Source organism: Oncorhynchus keta, chromosome 11, assembly GCF_023373465.1.
Source record: "Oncorhynchus keta strain PuntledgeMale-10-30-2019 chromosome 11, Oket_V2, whole genome shotgun sequence".
NCBI classification, from domain to species: Eukaryota; Metazoa; Chordata; class Actinopteri; order Salmoniformes; family Salmonidae; genus Oncorhynchus; species Oncorhynchus keta.
In genome coordinates, this window is record NC_068431.1 from 4,625,806 (window position 1) to 4,649,290 (window position 23,485).

The 23,485-nt window shown below is 45.0% G+C and overlaps 1 protein-coding gene across 1 annotated transcript in view; it reads right to left on the reverse strand.

The window, feature by feature from the left end:
- LOC127906216 (relaxin receptor 2-like) overlaps nucleotides 1-21,368 on the reverse strand; it is a 145,754-nt gene extending 124,386 nt beyond the window's left edge. The window contains exons 1-5 of the mRNA XM_052457497.1: nucleotides 21,347-21,368; nucleotides 20,956-21,105; nucleotides 17,926-18,006; nucleotides 17,461-17,566; nucleotides 4,574-4,645 (exon numbers count right to left, since the gene is read on the reverse strand). Coding sequence (XP_052313457.1) covers nucleotides 4,574-4,645; nucleotides 17,461-17,566; nucleotides 17,926-18,006; nucleotides 20,956-21,105; nucleotides 21,347-21,368 — 431 coding nt within the window. The remainder of the gene's footprint in view (nucleotides 1-4,573; nucleotides 4,646-17,460; nucleotides 17,567-17,925; nucleotides 18,007-20,955; nucleotides 21,106-21,346) is intronic.
- Between the last annotated feature and the right edge of the window lie 2,117 nt (nucleotides 21,369-23,485).

Genomic DNA, 23,485 nt, shown 5'->3' on the forward strand with positions numbered 1-23,485 from the left:
ATTCAGTCCTCTCAACCATTCAGTCCTCTCAACCAATCAGTCCTCTCAACCATTCCGTCCTCTCAACCATTCCGTCCTCTCAACCATTCCGTCCTCTCAACCATTCCGTCCCCTCTCAACCATTCAGTCCTCTCAACCAATCAGTCCTCTCAACCATTCCGTCCTCTCAACCATTCCGTCCTCTCAACCATTCAGTCCTCTCAACCATTCAGTCCTCTCAACCATTCAGTCCTCTCAACCATTCCGTCCTCTCAACCATTCCGTCCTCTCAACCATTCCGCCCTCTCAACCAATCCGTCCCCTCAACCATTCAGTCCTCTCAACCATTCCGTCCTCTCAACCATTCCGCCCTCTCAACCAATCCGTCCCCTCAACCATTCAGTCCTCTCAACCATTCAGTCCTCTCATACACAACCATTATTACCCCAGGTTGTTGCTGTACATCAGATTGTGCATTTTGCCAAATTACCTGATGAACTATACCTTGCGTGAAGACCTGTCCTGGTAGGTGTTTCTCAAACTCGGTTCTGGGGTCCTCCTCTGCGCACACATTTAGTTGTTTTGCCCTACCACTACACAACTGATTCAAAAACCAAAATGTGTACCCCATGGGGTCCCTAAAACAGAGTTTGGGTTAACTTGCATTAGCTAATTCATAGGAAACCTGGTTAACGACTAGGCAACCCAGTTCCTGGAGGTTCTGCAAGATTGTTGTGTCCAAACTAGGCACAACACCTGACCAACTGAGCTAATTGATCAGTTCAGTGATTGCCTTTAATTCAACACACCTGGTCTTCCAGATCGGTTTAAATCATGAATATGAAGTGCCTGTGGTACCCCAGGAACCAGGGTTGCCTGGTTACCCTGAAATATCTGCTATTTCTCCTGTGAACATTCGAATGAGAATAATGATGAACGTGATGGTCCTTTTAAACAAGCTGTTTGATCACGTATCGAGAGCGTTTTCTAGTGTTCACTCTATTTCGTAAGAATCACCAGTACAACAACTAGAATCTAGGATTCAATCTGACCAAGGTTGCCTGGTTACCCTGATATATCTGGACTAGGTTTTATCTCGGTAGGATAACAGTCTCAAACCCAGACGTGTTTCTAACTAGACATGAATATATATATATATATATATATATATATATATATATATATATATATATATGATGTTTCTAACTAGACATGAATATATATTACATTTACATTTACATTTAAGTCATTTAGCAGACGCTCTTATCCAGAGCGACTTACTGGTACCCCCTGTTTATAGCCTCCACATTGACTCTGAACCGGTACCCCCTGTTTATAGCCTCCACATTGACTCTGAACCGGTACCCCCTGTTTATAGCCTCCACATTGACTCTGAACCGGTACCCCCTGTTTATAGCCTCCACATTGACTCTGAACCGGTACCCCCTGTTTATAGCCTCCACATTGACTCTGAACCGGTACCCCCTGTTTATAGCCTCCACATTGACTCTGAACTGGTACCCCCTGTTTATAGCCTCCACATTGACTCTGAACTATATATATGACATGATGTTTTTAACTAGACATGAATATATATATATAGAGAGAGAGTCAATGTGTGTATATATATATATATATATATATATATATATATATATATATATATATATATATATATGGTATGATGTTTCTAACTAGATATGAATATATATATATATATATTATATAGATATAGATATATATATATCCCCTCTCTCTCCAGATGAAATCTCCAGAGCGTCTTGGTGCAAACACCTATGACAACGGCAGGCACTTGCCTAAATCAACAACCTGCCCGGTTGACCCTCCGGAAGGTGGTGATTGACTCCGCTGTCCTGGCTCCCACCATTGGGGGCCAGAGCAGCGAACAGTTTTGACTGGGCTGAGCGGGAACTGTACTTCTCAGTGGTAATCTCCTACCATTTCCGGAGACCTTCTCCTTTACCTCACCTCGCTCATCAACTCATCCCTGACCGCTGGCTACGTCCCTTCCGTCTTCAAGAGAGCGAGAGTTGCACCCCCTTCTGAAAAAACCTACACTCGATCCCTCCGATGTCAACAACTACAGACCAGTATCCCTTCTTTCTTTTCTCTCCAAAACTCTTGAACGTGCCGTCCTTGGCCAGCTCTCCCGCTATCTCTCTCAGAATGACCTTCTTGATCCAAATCAGTCAGGTTTCAAGACTAGTCATTCAACTGAGACTGCTCTTCTCTGTATCACGGAGGCGCTCCGCACTGCTAAAGCTAACTCTCTCTCCTCTGCTCTCATCCTTCTAGACCTATCGGCTGCCTTCGATACTGTGAACCATCAGATCCTCCTCTCCACCCTCTCCGAGTTGGGCATCTCCGGCGCGGCCCACGCTTGGATTGCGTCCTACCTGACAGGTCGCTCCTACCAGGTGGCGTGGCGAGAATCTGTCTCCTCACCACGCGCTCTCACCACTGGTGTCCCCCAGGGCTCTGTTCTAGGCCCTCTCCTATTCTCGCTATACACCAAGTCACTTGGCTCTGTCATAACCTCACATGGTCTCTCCTATCATTGCTATGCAGACAACACACAATTAATCTTCTCCTTTCCCCTTCTGATGACCAGGTGGCGAATCGCATCTCTGCATGTCTGGCAGACATATCAGTGTGGATGACGGATCACCACCTCAAGCTGAACCTCGGCAAGACGGAGCTGCTCTTCCTCCCGGGAAGGACTGCCCGTTCCATGATCTCGCCATCACGGTTGACAACTCCATTGTGTCCTCCTCCCAGAGCGCTAAGAACCTTGGCGTGATCCTGGACAACACCCTGTCGTTCTCAACTAACATCAAGGCGGTGGCCCGTTCCTGTAGGTTCATGCTCTACAACATCCGCAGAGTACGACCCTGCCTCACACAGGAAGCGGCGCAGGTCCTAATCCAGGCACTTGTCATCTCCCGTCTGGATTACTGCAACTCGCTGTTGGCTGGGCTCCCTGCCTGTGCCATTAAACCCCTACAACTCATCCAGAACGCTGCAGCCCTTCTGGTGTTCAACCTTCCCAAGTTCTCTCACGTCACCCCGCTCCTCCGCTCTCTCCACTGGCTTCCAGTTGAAGCTCGCATCCGCTACAAGACCATGGTGCTTGCCTACGGAGCTGTGAGGGGAACGGCACCTCAGTACCTCCAGGCTCTGATCAGGCCCTACACCCAAACAAGGGCACTGCGTTCAACCACCTCTGGCCTACTCACCTCCCTACCACTGAGGAAGTACAGTTCCGGCTCAGCCCAGTCAAAACTGTTCGCTGCTCTGGCCCCCAATGGTGGAACAAACTCCCTCACGACGCCAGGTCAGCGGAGTCAATCACCACCTTCCGGAGACACCTGAAACCCCACCTCTTTAAGGAATACCTAGGATAGGATAAAGTAATCCTTCTCACCCCCCTTAAAAGATTTAGATGCACTATTGTAAAGTGGCTGTTCCACTGGATGTCATAAGGTGAATGCACCAATTTGTAAGTCGCTCTGGATAAGAGCGTATGCTAAATGACTTAAATGTAAATGTAAATGTAAATATATATATATATGATATGATGTTTCTAATTAGATATGAATATATATATATATATGGTATGATGTTTCTAACTAGATATGAATATATATATATATGGTATGATGTTTCTAACTAGATATATATATATATATATATGACATGATGTTTCTAATTAGATATGAATATATATATATATGATATGAGCCTTTCTGACAGGATGACTTGTCAACTACATGGACTCAATTATTTTCATGCAAATGGGACAACATTAGTATAACTGACTTGAAAATAAATCAAATCCAGTCATAACCATTAAAATCCAGTCCAGTCGTGTCCAATTAAATCCAGTCCAGTTAAATCCAGTCCAGTTAAATCCAGTCCAGTCAAATCCAGTCCAGTTAAATCCAGTCCAGTCGTGTCCAGTTAAATCCAGTCCAGTCAAATCCAGTCCAGTTAAATCTAGTCCAGTCAAATCCAGTCCAGTTAAATCCAGTCCAGTCATGTCCAGTTAAATCCAGTCCAGTTAAATCCAGTCCAGTCAAATCCAGTCCAGTTAAATCCAGTCCAGTCAAATCCAGTCCAGTTAAATCCAGTCCAGTCAAATCCAGTCCAGTTAAATCCAGTCCAGTCGTGTCCAGTTAAATCCAGTCCAGTTAAATCAAAAATCCAGTCCAGTTAAATCCAGTCCAGTCCAGTTAAATCAGTCCAGTTACATCCAGTCCAGTTAAATCCAGTCAGTTAAATCCAGTCCAGTCAAATCCAGTCCAGTTAAATCCAGTCCAGTCAAATCCAGTCCAGTTAAATCCAGTCCAGTCGTGTCCAGTTAAATCCAGTCCAGTCAAATCCAGTCCAGTTAAATCTAGTCCAGTCAAATCCAGTCCAGTTAAATCCAGTCCAGTCATGTCCAGTTAAATCCAGTCCAGTTAAATCCAGTCCAGTTAAATCCAGTCCAGTTAAATCCAGTCCAGTCGTGTCCAGTTAAATCCAGTCCAGTCCAGTCAAATCCAGTCCAGGCCAGTTTCATATTAGTACTCACAGTCTCTGCAGGTGTGCGTATTTGGAGAAGATGTTGTCAGACAAGCTCTTTATCTTGTTACTCTTCAGAGACCTGCAACAGGAACCAGACAACACTGTACTGTTACTATGGTTATACAGAACACCACACACACACACATGCACACACACACGCACACATGCACACGCACACACACACACACACACACACAAACACACACACACACACGCACAAATGCACACACACACACACACACACACACACACAACACACACACACACACACACACACACACACACACACACACACACACACACACACACACACACACACACACACACACACACACACACACACACACACACACACACACACACACACACACACACAGTGGGGTGATGACAAGCTAGAAGTAAAGCACAGACAGAGACAGGGAGATAGCAGAGTACTTCAGATGTAGGATCTTAATTTGACCAGTAAAATTATCCTGCAGCAACAGGAAATGTGAATAATTATGTGGATAGGGGTTGATACATGTTTTGTTTGTTTAAATCAAGTCTGACATTTTAAAGTTAAATTACAAACCTTTGAAGCCTTTTTAAACCTTGCATACACTACAACTTGCATTAATCACCAAAAGTTCTCTCTGTCAACAAATTATGATACTACATCTGTACACACTGCTGCCTGACTTCACGTAGTAAACCATGTCTCTTGGCAGGAAGAGGAGAGAGGAGAAGAGAGAATAATCAGGGAACGAGGGAAAGCCACTAATGAATGAGAGTAATAAACTATCAAACAATCTCTGTTTCATACTTTCTTTTGACTAATAACTCACTCACTCACACACACTCTCTCACACACACACACACACTCTCTCTCACACACACACACACACACTCACACACACACACACACACACACACACACACACACACACACACACACACACACACACACACACACACACACACACACACACACACACACACACACACACACACGATGTGACTTAGACAGCATGTTATTTATAGTCCATAAAACATACAGTACCAGGCAAAAGTTTGGACAAACCTACTCAGTCCAGTGTTTTCAGTTTTTTTGTTACATTTTCTACATTGTAGAATAATAGTGAAGACACCAAAACTCTGAAATAAGACATATGGAATCATGTAGTAACCAAAAAAAGTGTTAACCTGTTACTCCTACCCCCTACTTTTTCGAACATTCTGTTAAAAAGCGCGCAACATTTCAGCGCCCTGCTGCTCATGCCAGGAATATAGTATATGCATATGATTAGTATGTGTGGATAGAAAACACTCAGACGTTTATAAAACTGGTTAAATCACGGCTGTGACAATAACAGAACATGCGTTTCATCGAAAAGCGCAGGAAAATCTGATCACTGAAAATGGAAATATATATCCATCCGCCACTTCAACCCATTGATAAAGGCGAACCACAATAAATGGGGCCGAGGTTGCAATACCTACAGCTTCCACACGATGTCAACAGTCTTGTCATTTGCCTAGGCTTTGTTTCTTGGTCAAACGAAGAAGAGACAAGCCATTTCTTCAGGTCTCCGACCGGATATTTTGGTTGAGATTTACCCGGACATTATTTCCAGACGGACAGCTAAAGAATATACATCGCCTCGTGATCAATTTGATTGCTTATTAACGTGTACTAATACCTAAATATGACTTGTTGCCTGGATTCACAACGAGTGCAGCTTTAATTAAATACCCTGCATGTGTATTTTAATGAACGTTTGAGTTTTAACTAGTACTATTAGCATTTAGCGTAGCGCATTTGCATTTCCAGATGTCTAGATGGGACGCCTGCCTGCGTGTCAGGTAGGAGCAAGAGGTTAAACAAATATTTTATATTTGAGATTCTTCATAGTAGCCACCCATGATGACAGCTTTGCACACTCTTTGCATTCTCTCAAATAGCTTTATGAAGTAGTCACCTGGAATGCATTTCAGTTAATAACAGGTGTACCTTGTTAAAAAAAAAATTGTGGAATTGATTTCCTTCTTAATGCGTTTCAGCCAATCAGTTGTGTTGTGACAAGGAAGAGGTGGTATACAGAAGATAGCCCATTTTGGTAAAAGACCAAGTCCATATTATGGCAAGAACAGCTCAAATAAGCAAAGAGAAACGACAGTCCATCATTACTTTAAGACATGAAGGTCAGTCAATCCGGAAAATGTAGAGAACTTTGAAAGTTTCTTCATGTGTACTTGCAAAGACCAAGCGCTATGATGAAACTGGCTCTCATGAGAACCGCCACAGGAAAGGAAGACCCAGAGTTACCTCTGCTGCAGAGAACAAGTTCATTAGTGTTAACTACAGTGCCTTGCGAAAGTATTCGGCCCCCTTGAACTTTGCGACCTTTTGCCACATTTCAGGCTTCAAACATAAAGATGTAAAACTGTATTTTTTTGTGAAGAATCAACAACAAGTGGGACACAATCATGAAGTGGAACGACATTTATTGGATATTTCAAACTTTTTTAACAAATCAAAAACTGAAAAATTGGGCGTGCAAAATTATTCAGCCCCTTTACTTTCAGTGCAGCAAACTCTCTCCAGAAGTTCAGTGAGGATCTCTGAATGATCCAATGTTGACCTAAATGACTAATGATGATAAATACAATCCACCTGTGTGTAATCAAGTCTCCGTATAAATGCACCTGCACTGTGATAGTCTCAGAGGTCCGTTAAAAGCGCAGAGAGCATCATGAAGAACAAGGAACACACCAGGCAGGTCCGAGATACTGTTGTGAAGAAGTTTAAAGCCGGATTTGGATACAAAAAGATTTCCCAAGCTTTAAACATCCCAAGGAGCACTGTGCAAGCGATAATATTGAAATGGAAGGAGTATCAGACCACTGCAAATCTACCAAGACCTGGCCGTCCCTCTAAACTTTCAGCTCATACAAGGAGAAGACTGATCAGAGATGCAGCCAAGAGGCCCATGATCACTCTGGATGAACTGCAGAGATCTACAGCTGAGGTGGGAGACTCTGTCCATAGGTCAACAATCAGTCGTATATTGCACAAATCTGGAAGAGTGGCAAGAAGAAAGCCATTTCTTAAAGATATCCATAAAAAGTGTTGTTTAAAGTTTGCCACAAGCCACCTGGGAGACACACCAAACATGTGGAAGAAGGTGCTCTGGTCAGATGAAACCAAAATTGAACTTTTTGGCAACAATGCAAAACATTATGTTTGGCGTAAAAGCAAGACAGCTCATCACCCTGAACACACCATCCCCACTGTCAAACATGGTGGTGGCAGCATCAGGGTTTGGGCCTGCTTTTCTTCAGCAGGGACAGGGAAGATGGTTAAAATTGATGGGAAGATGGATGGAGCCAAATACAGGACCATTCTGGAAGAAAACCTGATGGAGTCTGCAAAAGACCTGAGACTGGGATGGAGATTTGTCTTCCAACAAGACAATGATCCAAAACATAAAGCAAAATCTACAATGGAATGGTTAAAAAATAAACATATCCAGGTGTTAGAATGGCCAAGTCAAAGGCCAGACCTGAATCCAATCGAGAATCTGTGGAAAGAACTGAAAACTGCTGTTCACAAATGCTCTCCATCCAACTACACTGAGCTCGAGCTGTTTTGCAAGGAGGAATGGGAAAGAATTTCAGTCTCTCGATGTGCAAAACTGATACAGACATACCCCAAGCGACTTACAGCTGTAATCGCAGCAAAAGGTGGCGCTACAAAGTATTAACTTAAGGGGGCTGAATAATTTTGCACGCCCAATTGTTCAGTTGGGTAGCTCTAGTCCTCCAGGCCCTGGGAAACTCTAGTCCTCCAGACCATGGGAAACTCTAGTCCTCCAGGCCATGGGTAACTCTAGTCCTCCAGGCCCTGGGTAACTCTAGTCCTCCAGGTCCTGGGTAACTCTAGTCCTCCAGGCCCTGGGTAACTTTAGTCCTCCAAGATGTGGGTAGCTCTAGTCCACCAGGCCCTGGTTGCCTCTAAACCTACAGGATCTGGGTAGCTCTAGTCCTCCAGGCCCTGGGTAACTCTAGTCCTCCAGGCCCTGGGAAACTCTAGTCCTCCAGGCCCTGGGTAGCTCTAGTCCTCCAGGCCCTAGGAAACTATAGTCCTCCAGGCCCTAGGTAACTCTAGTCCTCCAAGCCCTGGGCAACTTTAGTCCTCCAAGCCGTGGGTAACTCTAGTCCTCCAGGCCCTGGGTAACTCTAGTCCTCCAAGCCCTGGGTAACTCTAGTCCTCCAGGCTCTGGGTAACTCTAGTCCTCCAGGCCCTGGGTAGCTCTAGTACTCCAGGCCCTGGGTAACTCTAGTCCTCCAGGCCCTGGGTAGCACTAACCCTTCAGGACCTGGGTAGCTCTAGTCCTCCAGGCCCTGGGTAACTCTAGTCCTCCAGGCCCTGGGTAACTCTAGTCCTCCAGGCCCTGGGTAACTCTAGTCCTCCAGGCCCTGAGTAACTCTAGTCCTCCAGGCCCTGTCTAATTCTAGTCCCATGCCCTGGGTAACTCTAGTCCTCCAGGCCCTGGGTAACTCTAGTCCTCCAGGCCCTGGGTAACTCTAGTCCTCCAGGCCCTGGGTAGCTCTAGTCCTCCAGGCCCTGGGTATCTCTATTCCTCCAGTCCCTGGATATCTCTATTCCTCCAGGCCCTGGGTAACTCTAGTCCTCCAGGCCCTGGGTAACTCTAGTCCTCCAGGCCCTGGGTATCTCTAGTCCTCCAGGCCCTGGGTATCTCTAGTCCTCCAGGCCCTGGATATCTCTATTCCTCCAGGCCCTGGGTAACTCTAGTCCTCCAGGCCCTGGGTATCTCTCGCCAACAGCGTACCACCCTGCATGCTGGCTTGCTTCTGAAGCTAAGCAGGGTTGGTCCTGGTTGGTCCCTGGATGGGAGACCAGATGCTGCTGGAGTGGTGTTGGAGGGCCAGTAGGAGGTCTTATAAATGCCCCAGGGCAGTGATTGGGGACATTGCCCTGTGTAGGGTGCCGTCTTTCGGATGGGACGTTAAACGGGTGTCCTGACTCTCTGAGGTCATTAAAGATCCCATGGCACTTATCGTAAGAGTAGAGGTGTCAACGCCGGTGTCCTGGCTAAATTTACAATCTGGCTCTCATATGGTCACCTAATCATCCCCAGCTTACAATTGGCTCATTCCTTCTCTCCCCTTTAACTATTCCCCAAGTCATTACTGTATTTGAGAATGTATTCTCAGTCAACTTACTAGGTAAAATAAATAAAAACTCCAGGCCCTGGATAACTCTAGTCCCCTGGGCAACGCTGTCTACAGTCTTTCATTACACTCCATCTTATTTATCGATTTATGAAATGGATTGTGTTCCTTTGCATTTTACTTGTGATTTCGATTTCATTCTCTCTTTGAAAGTTAAAGAGACTGAATCTAGCAGAAACAGGTTCAACAAATGATGGATTATAATGAAACCAGACACACATCTCTAGTCCTCTGGGACTGTAATGAAACCAGACACACATCTCTAGTCCTCTGGGACTGTAATGAAACCAGACACACATCTCTAGTCCTCTGGGACTGTAATGAAACCAGACACACATCTCTAGTCCTCTGGGACTGTAATGAAACCAGACACACATCTCTAGTCCTCTGGGACTGTAATGAAACCAGACACACATCTCTAGTCCTCTGGGACTGTAATGAAACCAGACACACATCTCTAGTCCTCTGGGACTGTAATGAAACCAGACACACATCTCTAGTCCTCTGGGACTGTAATGAAACCAGACACACATCTCTAGTCCTCTGGGACTGTAATGAAACCAGACACACATCTCTAGTCCTCTGGGACTGTAATGAAACCAGACACACATCTCTAGTCCTCTGGGACTGTAATGAAACCAGACACACATCTCTAGTCCTCTGGGACTATAAATGAAACCAGACACACATCTCTAGTACTCTGGGACTGTAATGAAACCAGACACACATCTCTAGTCCTCTGGGACTGTAATGAAACCAGACACACATCTATTGTCCTCTGGGACTGTAATGAAACACATACACACATCTCTAGTACTCTGGGACTGTAATGAAACCAGACACACATCTCTAGGTAGTTTGGTTGACTCTACTGCTGGGTTGTTTGGTTGACTCTACTGCTGGGTAGTTTGGTTGACTCTACAGCTGGGTAGTTTGGTTGACCCAACTGGGTTGTTTGGTTGACTCTACAGCTGGGTAGTTTGCTTGACCCAACTGGGTTGTTTGGTTGACCCAACTGGGTAGTTTGGTTAACCCTACTGCTGGGTAGTTTGGTTGACTCTACAGCTGGGTAGTTTGGTTGACCCAGCTGGGTTGTTTGGTTGACTCTACTGCTGGGTTGTTTGGTTGACTCTACTGCTGGGTTGTTTGGTTGACTCTACTGCTGGGTTGTTTGGTTGACTCTACTGCTGGGTTGTTTGGTTGACTCTACTGCTGGGTTGTTTGGTTGACTCTATAGCTGGGTTGTTTGGTTGACTCTATAGCTGGGTTGTTTGGTTTATCCTACTGCTGGGTAGTTTGGTTGATCCTACTGCTGGGTTGTTTGGTTGATCCTACTGCTGGGTAGTTTGGTTGATCCTACTGCTGGGTAGTTTGGTTGACTCTACTGCTGGGTTGTTTGGTTGACTCTACTGCTGGGTTGTTTGGTTGACTCTACTGCTGGGTTGTTTGGTTGACTCTATAGCTGGGTTGTTTGGTTGACTCTATAGCTGGGTTGTTTGGTTTATCCTACTGCTGGGTAGTTTGGTTGACTCTACTGGGTTGTTTGGTTGACTCTACTGCTGGGTTGTTTGGTTGACTCTACTGCTGGGTAGTTTGGTTGACTCTACTGCTGGGTTGTTTGGTTGACTCTACTGCTGGGTTGTTTGGTTGATCCTACTGGGTTGTTTGGTTGATCCTACTGCTGGGTTGTTTGGTTGATCCTACTGCTGGGTTGTTTGGTTGATCCTACTGCTGGGTGGTTTGGTTGACTCTACTGCTGGGTAGTTTGGTTGACTCTACTGCTGGGTAGTTTGGTTGACTCTACTGCTGGGTTGTTTGGTTGACTCTACTGCTGGGTTGTTTGGTTGACTCTACTGCTGGGTTGTTTGGTTGACTCTACTGCTGGGTTGTTTGGTTGACTCTACTGCTGGGTTGTTTGGTTGAATCTACTGCTGGGTAGTTTGGTTGACTCTACTGCTGGGTTGTTTGGTTGACTCCACTGCTGGGTTGTTTGGTTGAATCTACTGCTGGGTAGTTTGGTTGACTCTACTACTGGGTTGTTTGGTTGACTCCACTGCTGGGTTGTTTGGTTGACTCTACTGCTGGGTTGTTTGGTTGACTCCACTGCTGGGTTGTTTGGTTGACTCTACTGCTGGGTTGTTTGGTTGAATCTACTGCTGGGTAGTTTGGTTGACTCTACTGCTGGGTAGTTTGGTTGACTCTACTGCTGGGTTGTTTGGTTTACTCCTACTGCTGGGTAGTTTGGTTGACCCTACTGCTGGGTTGTTTGGTTGACTCTACTGCTGGGTAGTTTGGTTGACTCTACTGCTGGGTAGTTTGGTTGACTCTACTGCGGGGTTGTTTGGTTGACTCTACTGCTGGGTTGTTTGGTTGACTCTACTGCTGGGTAGTTTGGTTGACTCTACTGCTGGGTTGTTTGGTTGACTCTCCTGCTGGGTAGTTTGGTTGACTCTACTGCTGGGTTGTTTGGTTGACTCTACTGCTGGGTTGTTTGGTTGACTCTCCTGCTGGGTAGTTTGGTTGACTCTACTGCTGGGTTGTTTGGTTGACTCCACTGCTGGGTTGTTTGGTTGACTCTACTGCTGGGTAGTTTGGTTGACTCTACTGCTGGGTGGTTTGGTTGACTCTATAGCTGGGTAGTTTGGTTGACTCTACTGCTGGGTTGTTTGGTTGACTCTCCTGCTGGGTAGTTTGGTTGACTCTACTGCTGGGTAGTTTGGTTGACTCTACTGCTGGGTTGTTTGGTTGACTCTACTGCTGGGTAGTTTGGTTGACTCTACTGCTGGGTAGTTTGGTTGACTCTACTGCTGGGTTGTTTGGTTGACTCTACTGCTGGGTAGTTTGGTTGACTCTACTGCTGGGTAGTTTGGTTGACTCTACTGCTGGGTAGTTTGGTTGACTCTACTGCTGGGTAGTTTGGTTGACTCTACTGCTGGGTTGTTTGGTTGACTCTACTGCTGGGTTGTTTGGTTGACTCTACTGCTGGGTTGTTTGGTTGAACCTACTGCTGGGTAGTTTGGTTGATCCTACTGCTGGGTAGTTTGGTTGATCCTACTGCTGGGTAGTTTGGTTGATCCTACTGCTGGGTTGTTTGGTTGACTCTACTGCTGGGTTGTTTGGTTGATCCTACTGCTGGGTTGTTTGGTTGATCCTACTGCTGGGTAGTTTGGTTGACTCTACTGCTGGGTAGTTTGGTTGATCCTACTGCTGGGTTGTTTGGTTGATCCTACTGCTGGGTTGTAGGCATTGGGTCACTTAGTTGGGTTGTTTTCTTTAAAAGCGCCTGTGTTATTGATGCTGGATGCTGGGTTATTGATGCTGGGTTATTGATACTGGGTTATTGATGCTGGATGCTTGGTTATTGATGCTGGGTTATTGATGCTGGGTTATTGATGCTGGATGCTGGGTTATTGATGCTGGGTTATTGATGCTGGGTTATTGATGCTGGATGCTGGGTTATTTATGCTGGGTTATTGATGCTGGGTTATTGATGCTGGATGATGGGTTATTGATGCTGGGTTATTGATGCTGGGTTATTGATGCTGGATGCTAGGTTATTGATGCTGGGTTATTGATGCTGGATGCTGGGTTATTGATGCTGGGTTATTGATGCTGGGTTATTGATGCTGGATGCTGGGTTATTTATGCTGGGTTATTGATGCTGGGTTATTGATGCTGGATGCTGGGTTATTGATGCTGGGTTATTGATGCTGGGTTATTTATGCTGGGTTATTGATGCGGGGTTATTGATGCTGGATGCTAGGTTATTGATGCTGGGTTATTGATGCTGGGTTATTGATGCTGGATGCTGGGTTATTTATGCTGGGTTATTGATGCTGGGTTATTGATGCTGGATGCTGGGTTATTGATGCTGGGTTATTGATGCTGGGTGCTGGGTTATTTATGCTGGGTTATTGATGCTGGGTTATTGATGCTGGATGCTAGGTTATTGATGCTGGGTTATTGATGCTGGGTTATTGATGCTGGATGCTAGGTTATTGATGCTGGGTTATTGGTGCTGGATGCTGGGTTATTGATGCTGGGTTATTGATGCTGGGTTATTGATGATGGGGTACTGAGATAAGGACCCGTCAGATCAGACTACTGGATGCGTAGTTTAGCAGGAGTGTGACTTTTTCAGATAGTTATTTTTAACCACCTGTGAGAATAAATGTCATTCCTGTTAATCTGTCCTGTTGTATAGTTATCACATGTTAAGGTTAAGGCACATCAATAATGCTTACTGAGGTGTATGAGTTCCCTAAAAGCCTATTGTTGTCACTCCCTGATCCGTTTTCACCTGTCCTTTTCCCCTAGTCTCAATTTTTTTGACCTTTGCCTATCCTGACCCTGTACCCGCCCGCCTGACCACTGCCTGAGCCTGCCGGCAGTCCTGTACCTTTGCTCCACCTTCGGGTTATCGACCCCTGCCTGCCTTGACCTGTCGTTTGCCCCTGTGGTTATAATAAACATTGTTACTTCACACAGTCTGCACTTGGGCCTTACCTTGATTCCTGATAATTGTTAGGATTCATGTTATTGTAATCAATAATATAATCAATAATATTATCAATAATATTAATAGTATAGAAGAATGTGTAAAATATATTTTTGTGCGGAAACATTTTATTCTGCACTATATGTAATCTTAACACGATGAACAAGAATGGAATTTACTCTCACGGGTGGCCAATAAACTCTGTCTGAAAGCCACGCCTCTAATAAGCCATACCTCCAGAAAATAGATTAAGGAATATATTCATAAAGACCCAGTTTGAGAGTAAAAAAATCTCCAATTGATGGTTAAAAATTAACCCATGTTTGGGTAATCCCAACATCCCAACATCCCAACATCCCAACATCCCAACAAACCAACATCCCAACATCCAAACATCCCAACATCCCAACAAACCCAACATCCCAACAACCCAACATCCCAACAACCCAACATCCCAACATCCCAACAACCCAACATCCCAACATCCCAACATCCCAACAACAACCAACAAACCCAACATCCCAACAACCCAACAACCCAACAACCCAACATCCCAACAACCCAACATCCCAACATCCCAACAACCCAACATTCCAACATCCCAACAACCCAACATCCCAACATCCCAACCCAACATCCCAACAACCCAAAATCCCAACAACCCAACAACCCAACATCCCAACAACCCAACAACCCAACATCCCAACAACCCAACATCCCAACATCCCAACATCCCAACAACCCAACATCCCAACAACCCAACATCCCAACAAAATCCCAACATCCCAACAACCCAACATCCCAACATCCCAACAAAACATCCCAACATCCCAACATCCCAACAACCCAAAACATCCCAACAACCCAATATCAACCAACAAACAACGCCAAACATCCCAACAACCCAACATCCCAACAAACAACCAACATCCCAACAACCCAACATCCCAACAACCCAACATCCCAACAACCCAACAACAACCAACATCCCAACAACCCAACAACCCAACATCCCAACAACCCAACAACCCAACATCCCAACAACCCAACATCCCAACATCCCAACAACATCCCAACAACAACAACCCAACATCCCAACATCCCAACAACCCAACAAACAACCCAACATCCCAACAACCCAACAACGCAACCCAACATCCCAACAACCCAACATCCCAACATCCCAACCCAATCCCAACATCCCAACAACCCAACATCCCAACAACCCAACAACCCAACATCCCAACAACCCAACAAACATCCCAACAACCCAACAACCCAACAACCCAACATCCCAACAACCCCAACAAACCAAAAAACCCAACATCCCAACATCCAACAACCCAACATCCCAACAACCCAACAACCCAACAACCCAACAACCCAACATCCCAACAACCCAACATCCCAACAAACCCCAACAAAACATCCCAACAAACCCAACAACCCAACAACCCAACAAACAACCCAACATCCCAACAAACATCCCAACAACCCAACATCCCAACAACCCAACATCCCAACAACCCAACATCCCAACAACCCAACATCCCAACAACCCAACAACCCAACAACCCAACATCCCAACAACCCAACAACCCAACCCAACATCCCAACATCCAACAACCCAACATCCCAACATCCCAACAACCCAACATCCCAACCCAACAACCCAACAACCCAACATCCCAACAACCCAACAACCCAACATCCCAACAACCCCCAACATCCCAACATCCCAACAACCCAACATCCCATCCCAACAACCCAACATCCCAACAACCCAACATCCCAACAACCCAACAACCCAACAACCCAACATCCCAACATCCCAACAACCCAACAAACCCAACATCCCAACAACCCAACAAACATCCCAACATCCCAAAAACCCAACATCCCAACAACCCAACATCCCAACATCCCAACAACCCAACAACCCAACATCCCAACAACGCAACAACCCAACATCCCAACAACCCAACATCCCAACAACATCCCAACATCCCAAAAACAACATCCCAACATCCCAACATCCCAACAACCCAACATCCCAACAACCATCCCAACATCCCAACAACCCAACAACCCAACATCCCAACAACCCAACATCCCAACATCCCAACATCCCAACATCAACAACCCAACATCAAACATCAACATCCCAACAACAACCCAACATCCCAACATCCCAACAACCCAACAAACCCAACAACCCAACATCCCAACAACCAACAACCCAACAACCCCAACAACATCCCAACATCCCAACAACAACATCCCAACATCCCAACAACATCCCAACAACAACCCAACAACCCAACATCCCAACAACCCAATATCGCAACAACCCAACAACCCAACATCCCAACAACAACCCAACATCCCAACAAACCAAAAACCCAACATCCCAACATCCCAACAAACAACCCAACATCCCAACAACCCAACAACCCAACATCCCAACAACCCAACAACCCAACATCCCAACAACCCAACATCCCAACATCCCAACAACCCAACAACCCAACATCCCAACAACGCAACCCATCCCAACAACCCAACATCCCAACAACCCAACATCCCAACATCCAACATCCCAACATCCCAACATCCCAAAACCCAACATCCCAACATCCCAACATCCCAAAACCCAACATCCCAACAACCCAACATCCCATCCCAACAACCCAACAACAACATCCCAACAACCCAACATCCCAACATCCCAAACAACCCAACATCCCAACATCCCAACATCCCAAAACCCAACATCCCAACAACATCCCAACATCCCAACAACCCAACAACCCAACATCCCAACAACAACCCAACATCCCAACAACCCAACATCCCAACAACCCAACATCCCAACAACCCAACATCCCAACATCCCAACATCCCAACATCCCAACTTCCCAACAACCAAAATGTTGGGCTATTCACGCAACCCAACTGGCTGGGTAAAAATAACCCAAAATGTGGTCTGTTCACTATTTAACCAGCGCTGGGTTACCTAATAACCCAAATTGGGAGTGCTCTCTCTCACACACACACACACATCGCAGACAAACACACACCGCAGACAAACACACACCGCAGACAAACACACACACACCGCAGACAAACACACACACACACACACGGAGAGGGGTACTTACAGCCAGGTGACGTTGGTGGAGACTTGAGGAACATCATGTAGGTTGACTTCCACACACTCCAGTTCTGTCTTGATACAGTCACAATTCTCTGGGTACTGCTGCAAGACTACACAACCACACACAGTTAATACACAACTACACACACTGACACAAACACACACACACACACACACACACACACACACACACACACACACACACACACACACACACACACACACACACACACAACACACACACACTGAACACACACACACAGAGTCACAAACTGACACACAAACACACACACTGACACAAACACACACACACACACACACACACACACACACACACACACACACACACACACACACACACACACACACACACACACACACACACACACACACACACACTGACACACACACACACAGAGTCACAAACTGACACACAAACACACACACTGACACAAGCATACACACTGACAGCAGTCTTCTGGTGGTAGGCCCTGTGGTTGGACCTTTCTGACGGTTCGATCAAAGATGTCCGCCCATCCGCTGTTGTCCCCTACAGACACAAGGTAATATTATGGTCATAGTTGGAGCATTACACGTTGACAGTGTCCGGATTAGTGCTGCGGCGGTCACCAAATTTTATCAGCTGGTCAAGCAAATAAGTGTCGCTCTCACGGTAACTAACCGTTAATTAACATAAACACATTTATCATCTCCCGGCTTCAAAGCAAGCAAGACTCTTTGAACATCCATGAAATATATTTTACCTTTATTTAACGAGGCAACTCAGTTAAAGAACATATTCTTATTTACAATGACGTCCTAGGAACAGTGGATTAACTGCCTTGTTCAGGGGACAGAACGACAGATTTGTACCTTGTCATTCGATCTTGCAACCTTTCGGTTACTCGTCCAACGCTCTAACCAGTAGGCTACCTGCCGCCCCATAGCATACACATTCACAATAAATTCATTATCTATTATTTATTTTATTTTAGACAGGTCTAAAGAAGCAACATATAAAGACAATGTAAATCTATTTCAGAAAAACAGAATAACATACTCTGAGTTGTCCTTATGTTAGGTCCTGTCTTTATGTTAGGTCCTGTCCTCATGTTAGGTCCTGTTAGGTCCTGTCCTCATGTTAGGTCCTGTTAGGTCCTGTCCTCATGTTAGGTCCTGTTAGGTCCTGTCCTCATGTTAGGTCCTGTCCTTATGTTAGGTCCTGTCCTCATGTTAGGTCCTGTCTTTATGTTAGGTCCTGTCCTCATGTTAGGTCCTGTTAGGTCCTGTCCTCATGTTAGGTCCTGTCCTCATGTTAGGTCCTGTTAGGTCCTGTCCTCATGTTAGGTCCTGTCCTTATGTTAGGTCCTGTCCTCATGTTAGGTCCTGTCCTTATGTTAGGTCCTGTCCTCATGTTAGGTCCTGTCCTCATGTTAGGTCCTGTCCTCATGTTAGGTCCTGTCCTCATGTTAGGTCCTGTCCTCATGTTAGGTCCTGTCCTCATGTTAGGTCCTGTCCTCATGTTAGGTCCTGTCCTCATGTTAGGCCCTGTCCTCATGTTAGGTCCTGTCCTCATGTTAGGTCCTGTCCTTATGTTAGGTCCTGTCCTCATGTTAGGTCCTGTCCTCATGTTAGGTCCTGTCCTCATGTTAGGTCCTGTCCTCATGTTAGGTCCTGTCCTCATGTTAGGTCCTGTCCTCATGTTAGGCCCTGTCCTTATGTTAGGTCCTGTCCTCATGTTAGGTCCTGATCTGGCTATGCCATATGGCTGTGGCTCATTTTAGCAGACAAGATTGGCTTCCATGGCATTATTTTATATTATTATATTATGAAGAATACAATAGAACAAACCTGAATAAAAACCAATTTGAGGGAGGGCGAACATGCGTCCTATCTGCTTCATTTAGAGTGATTAATGTGACTTTAGTTGTTCTATAAATGTTGGTCTATATGTTTAGATTTAAGGCTGCATGATGCAACTCTAATGATGATATGGAAAAAGTCGCTGGAGCAAGGCATGAACTCTGCTTTTTTTTTTTTTTTTTTGCACAGGCTGTACACACTACATCAGTCACTCATTCACAATTTGACAAGCACTTGATAATTGCCTCGAATTTCCCGACGTGTGGCCGTAATGCACCCTAAGAAAATCCAATGCCTTCTGCGGCCAGTGGTCGTTCTGTGCATCGCGTGATCCGGTCTTTCTCACGAGTGACACATCGGATATGCAACTGCGCGTGTCCTTGTTCTGAGGTGCATATTGAAGATATTGGAAGTACTGTCCACATTTACCAACATTATAAGTAGGCCTAAAGGTGCATTTTTTAGGGTGAAATGTATCCCCAGACTTGAAAGTCACACCCTGCTTATGTATGTGCCAGTTAGGCTTTACACCCCTTGCAGAGCGAATTAGTCTGCTTCATTTTAAGAAGTTATTTGGCCACTTTAGTTGCGATATAAACCTTATAGGCCAGGATACATGAGGTGTGCGAGTATGATTTAAAAAAAAAAGGCAGGACACTTTTCCCCGTGGTTTATTTTCATGCCAGCCAGGTAGGCTATACTCCTGTTGTAAAGAGAAACAATGTACTTAACATTTGGAAGGTTGAGAAATAAATATAGTAGGCCTAGCATATAGAAAGTTCATCCTCCTGTTTTTAGTAGAGGCCATCACTCTGTTTTCTCACACAATTGCATATAGAAATGTTGCGCAACCTGAACTCGTGGGCTCTCATGAAGTGTTTGATTCGATTTTCGAACACATTTGCATTCATGTCAGAGTGATTAGATGGACAATAGAGTGCTGAGTACCAGGCAGTTAGCAAGTTTGGTAGACTACTGATGACCATCAGCAGCATCAGTGCTTGGAGAAACCTAATTATCCTGCCTTCATGACTCGTGACTGAAGGTGTGGTGGTAACAGCCTCAACAGCCATAGTCCGGATACACATACAGTACTTGCGTCCTAAATAGTAGAATAAGCAAAATGTTTTCCTTTTATATTTATAGTTGAAATGTAAAAACATGTACTTATGCTTTTCATCCAGAATATTCTGCACACGTTAAGTCCCAGACACCCTGGTACACCAGGGTTGATCTGGAGATCTACCAGTCCAAACCCCTGATTCAATTAGTTAAAAGAGCAACTAAATCAAAATGAACAACTTCTATGGTTGAAATGAGCCAGAGACATGACATTAAATGAGTCAGAAACAATTATTCTAGTGTCAAAATAAAAATAAACGAATTATTAAAAAAATAGGATAATTTGGTCATTAAGTGCGAGTTTATTAGGGAAAAATGGTACGTAATGGAACGAAGGGTACGTAACGCACACACACACACACACACACACACACACACACACACACACACACACACACACACACACACACACACACACACACACACACACACACACACACACACACACACACACACACACACACACACACACACACACTCTCTCTCTCCTCCTCTTCCTCTCTCCCTCTCTCACCACAGTTTTCCTCGTCGGCTCCATTGGGGCAGTCTCTGTGTCCATCACACTGCAGAGCTTGGTGCAGACACACCGTCACGTTACCACAGGGGAATTGCCCCAGAGGACAACTGCTCTCTACTGCCATCCTGCTGGATACCATCGCTGCAGCTGGAGGAGGGGAGGAGGGAGGGGGGTCATTATAAGGACATTTAAATATACGGTAATGATATACTTTGACTTCATAGCCAATACACATTTATTTACACATCTATAAACATTTCGTTATCGTGTTATAACAGGTCCCAACCGCACCGTTTAAGGTTCGCTAAATATATCCATATGAGAGCATTTCACGTCACGCTGCGCAAGAGCTCATATTTAGTTAACTTATTAATAGACGCATAATTACAATGACAGCGTAGTGTCATCATTATGGCGCTTCTCAAAAGAGTGTGCTTCTACCACACCACTGTTAGTTGATGAAGGGAAGAAATGAACATTTGCCACTGTTAGGTAGATAACAGATACAAACATGAAAGAAAGAAAATAGGAAGAAATGAACATGTGTTTACTGTGATGAACTAAACACTAACTCCCGATTTAAAGACTATTGTTCCCATAAGGGAGTCCTTTTTTAAATGTCCCTTTGTGCATTCCATTCAACAGCAGTGCTATAAACAACCTATTACAACAACAACAACAACAACAACAGCAACAACAGCTAAATGTAGAATCACCTAATAGTGAAAAGCTGGTGTTTTTTACGATCATCTCATGGGGTTAAGCTCCAGAACATCCTGTAACTGCCTAGAGATTAGAAGGTTTATAACAAACACCTCCCTCCACTCACATCTCCCGGCAGGAGAACAGTCTGGGGTGGGAGGGAGGGAGGGAGGGATGAAGAGGAGAGGGATGGATGAAGAGGAGACATCACATCTCCCAGCAGGAGAACTGTCTGATCCTGCCACTCTACTGACTAACGAGGGAGGGAGGTGGGAGAGAGGAAGGAGGGAGGTGGGAGAGAGGAGGGAGGGAGGGACCAGTCCAGGAATCTAGTTTCAGACCAGTATGTTGTAGGGGGTTCTAGTTTCAGACCAGTATGTAGGGGATCTAGTTTCAGACTAGTATGTAGAGGGATCTAGTTCCAGACCAGTATGTTGTGGGATCTGGTTTCAGACCAGTATGTAGGGGATCTGGTTTCAGACCAGTATGTAGTGGGATCTAGTTTCAGACCAGTATGTAGGGGATCTCGTTTCAGACCAGTATGTAGTGGGATCTAGTTTCAGACCAGTTTGTAGTGGGATCGAGTTTCAGACCAGTATGTTGTAGGGGGATCTAGTTTCAGACCAGTATGTTGTAAGGGGATCTAGTTTCAGACCAGTATGTAGGGGATCTAGTTTCAGACCAGTATGTAGAGGATCTAGTTTCAGACCGGTATGCTGTAGGGGGATCTAGTTTCAGACCAGTATGTAGGGGATCTAGTTTCAGACCAGTATGTAGAGGATCTAGTTTCAGACCGGTATGCTGTAGGGGGATCTAGTTTCAGACCAGTATGTAAGAGAACTAGTTTCAGACCAGTATGTAAGGGATCTAGTTTCAGACCAGTATGTTGTAGGGGATCTAGTTTCAGACCAGTATGTAGGGGATCTAGTTTCAGACCAGTATGTAAAGGATCTAGTTTCAGACCAGTATGTAAAGTATCTAGTTTCAGACCAGTATGTAAAGGATCTAGTTTCAGACCAGCATGTAAAGGATCTAGTTTCAGACCAGTATGTTGTAGGGGATCTAGTTTCAGACCAGTATGTAGGGGATCTAGTTTCAGACCAGTATGTTGTAGGGGATCTAGTTTCAGACCAGTATGTAAAGGATCTAGTTTCAGACCAGTATGTAGGGGATCTAGTTTCAGACCAGTATGTAGAGGATCTAGTTTCAGACCGGTATGCTGTAGGGGATCTAGTTTCAGACCAGTATGTAAGAGAACTAGTTTCAGACCAGTATGTAAGGGATCTAGTTTCAGACCAGTATGTTGTAGGGGATCTAGTTTCAGACCAGTATGTAGGGGATCTAGTTTCAGACCAGTATGTTGTAGGGGATCTAGTTTCAGACCAGTATGTAGGGGATCTAGTTTCAGACCAGTATGTAAAGGATCTAGTTTCAGACCAGTATGTAGGGGATCTAGTTTCAGACCAGTATGTAGAGGATCTAGTTTCAGACCAGTATGTGTAGGGGGATCTAGTTTCAGACCAGTATGTAAGAGATCTAATTTCAGACCAGTATGTTGTAGGGGGATCTAGTTTCAGACCAGTATGTAAGAGATTTAGTTTCAGACCATTATGTCAGAGAACTAGTTTCAGACCAGTATGTAAGGGGATCTAGTTTCAGACCAGTATGTAAAGGATCTAGTTTCAGACCAGTATGTAAAGATCTAGTTTCAGACCAGTATGTTGTAGGATCTAGTTTCAGACCAGTATGTAGGGGATCTAGTTTCAGACCAGTATGTTGTAGGGGATCTAGTTTCAGACCAGTATGTAAGGGATCTAGTTTCAGA